Raw genomic sequence first — 1498 nt, 5'->3', positions numbered from 1 at the left:
GCCCCGCCCCGCTGGCGCTCGGTGCTCTCCAGCTGCAGGCGCACCACGCGGATCTCCTCCTCGATGCGCAGCCGGCTGCGCTCCGCCGCCTCGGCCTGCTGCGCCTTGGCCTGGATCTCGGCCTCCGAGCTCTGCCGCAGCTGCTGCAGCTCCTCCTGGACGCTGCGCCTCTGCTGCTCCGCGTCCACGGCGGCCTCCTCGCGCCGGGCCACCTCCTCCTGCATGCGCTGCTGCAGCTCCTGCGCCTCGCGCTCTGCCTGCGCCTTCGCCTGGGCGTGCGCCTCCGCCAGCTGCCGCTGCTTCTCCAGCGCAGCCTCCACCTCGGCCAGCCGCTCCCGCTCCTCTGCCCGCTGCTGCTCCGCCAGCCTCTGTGGCCCAGGCAGAGAGGAGAGAACCAGAGACAGCGTGAGGCGCCTGGCGCCGGGAAGCTGCAGCCCACAGCGAAGTGAGGCCGGCGGAGGGAGGTGGAGTCGCGGCGGCGGAGGGAGCCGCGTGCATCTGCCGGCGCTCAGGCAGGGCCGCCTCGGCCAGGGGGCCACGGAGACAGACTGGCCAGCGCCGCAAAGCAGCGGGCTGGCAGGGCCTGTAAGGTGCCCGCGACACAGGCCTGCACCTGCTGGCCCGGCTCCAGCCACAAAGCCCCCTGCGACCAGGCCCCACTCGGAGCACACGGGAGGGGCTGGCCGGGCCGGCCTGCGTGGGACAGCAGGGCAGCGCTGGCGCAGCTCAGGAGGGGCTGGTGAGCCGGGGCTCCAAGCAGAGGCGGCCGCTGGCAGGCCAGACAACGCCGCCCAGGAGGCAGGAGGACAGGACCGGCGGGGACTGCCCAGCGCTCCAGGCCACCCCTCCCGCCCCCACCTCTTTCCGAGCAAGTGGACAGAACAGCACAGGAGCCCAAGAAAAGACGCGTGAGAGCCGGCGGGCAGCCGGGGCGTGACAGCAGGAGGGCGGGCGGCAGCCACCCGGGCAGAGCGTGCCAGGCCAGGGTGCGGCGCAGGCAGGGCCTCGGCCCACGGGGGGCCCACGGGGCCGGCGGGCAGCGGGCTGTGTGTACCTCTTCCTCCTCCATGCGCCGCAGAGTCTCGCTGATGAACTTGATGTACTGGCTCGTGAGCGTGGTCAGCTCGCTGTAGCGCATACGCAGGTCCACGTACTGGGCGGGAGGGCAGAGGCAGGGTCAGCCGGCGCTCGGGCCCTGCGCCCGCCCGGGCGGCTCAGGCTTGGCCCGCCCGGCCCTGGCCTTACCTCCTGGATGACGCTCTCGGAGCCAGACTGGACCTTGGGCTTCTTTGCCGGGGAGGCCACCGGCTCGAGCTGCGCCTTGTATGTGACCAGCTGGAGCTCGTAGTCCTGTGGGGACATGGTTGGCCACTAGCGCGTCCTCGCCCCCCAGGCCCCCAGCCCCTCCCCTTCGCCAGCGGGGCCGGCCGGGCGGCCTCACCTTGATGGCGTTGATGTACTGCTTGGCGAACTTCTGGCACTCCTCCACCTTCTCGCC

At 72.8% G+C, this 1498-nt stretch overlaps 1 protein-coding gene across 1 annotated transcript in view; it reads right to left on the bottom strand.

The window, feature by feature from the left end:
• Positions 1–1498, bottom strand: part of PLEC (plectin) — a 29357-nt gene that overhangs the window by 10391 nt on the left and 17468 nt on the right. Inside the window, exons 15-18 of the mRNA XM_012722872.1 lie at positions 1442–1492; positions 1246–1350; positions 1055–1153; positions 3–368 (exon numbers count right to left, since the gene is read on the bottom strand). Coding sequence (XP_012578326.1) covers positions 3–368; positions 1055–1153; positions 1246–1350; positions 1442–1492 — 621 coding nt within the window. The remainder of the gene's footprint in view (positions 1–2; positions 369–1054; positions 1154–1245; positions 1351–1441; positions 1493–1498) is intronic.

Source organism: Condylura cristata, unplaced genomic scaffold, assembly GCF_000260355.1.
Source record: "Condylura cristata isolate star-nosed mole 26May11 unplaced genomic scaffold, ConCri1.0 scaffold00009, whole genome shotgun sequence".
Lineage (NCBI taxonomy): Eukaryota > Metazoa > Chordata > Mammalia > Eulipotyphla > Talpidae > Condylura > Condylura cristata.
The sequence above is the reverse complement of the archived record's forward strand: the minus strand, read 5'-3'. Positions and strand labels throughout refer to the sequence as shown.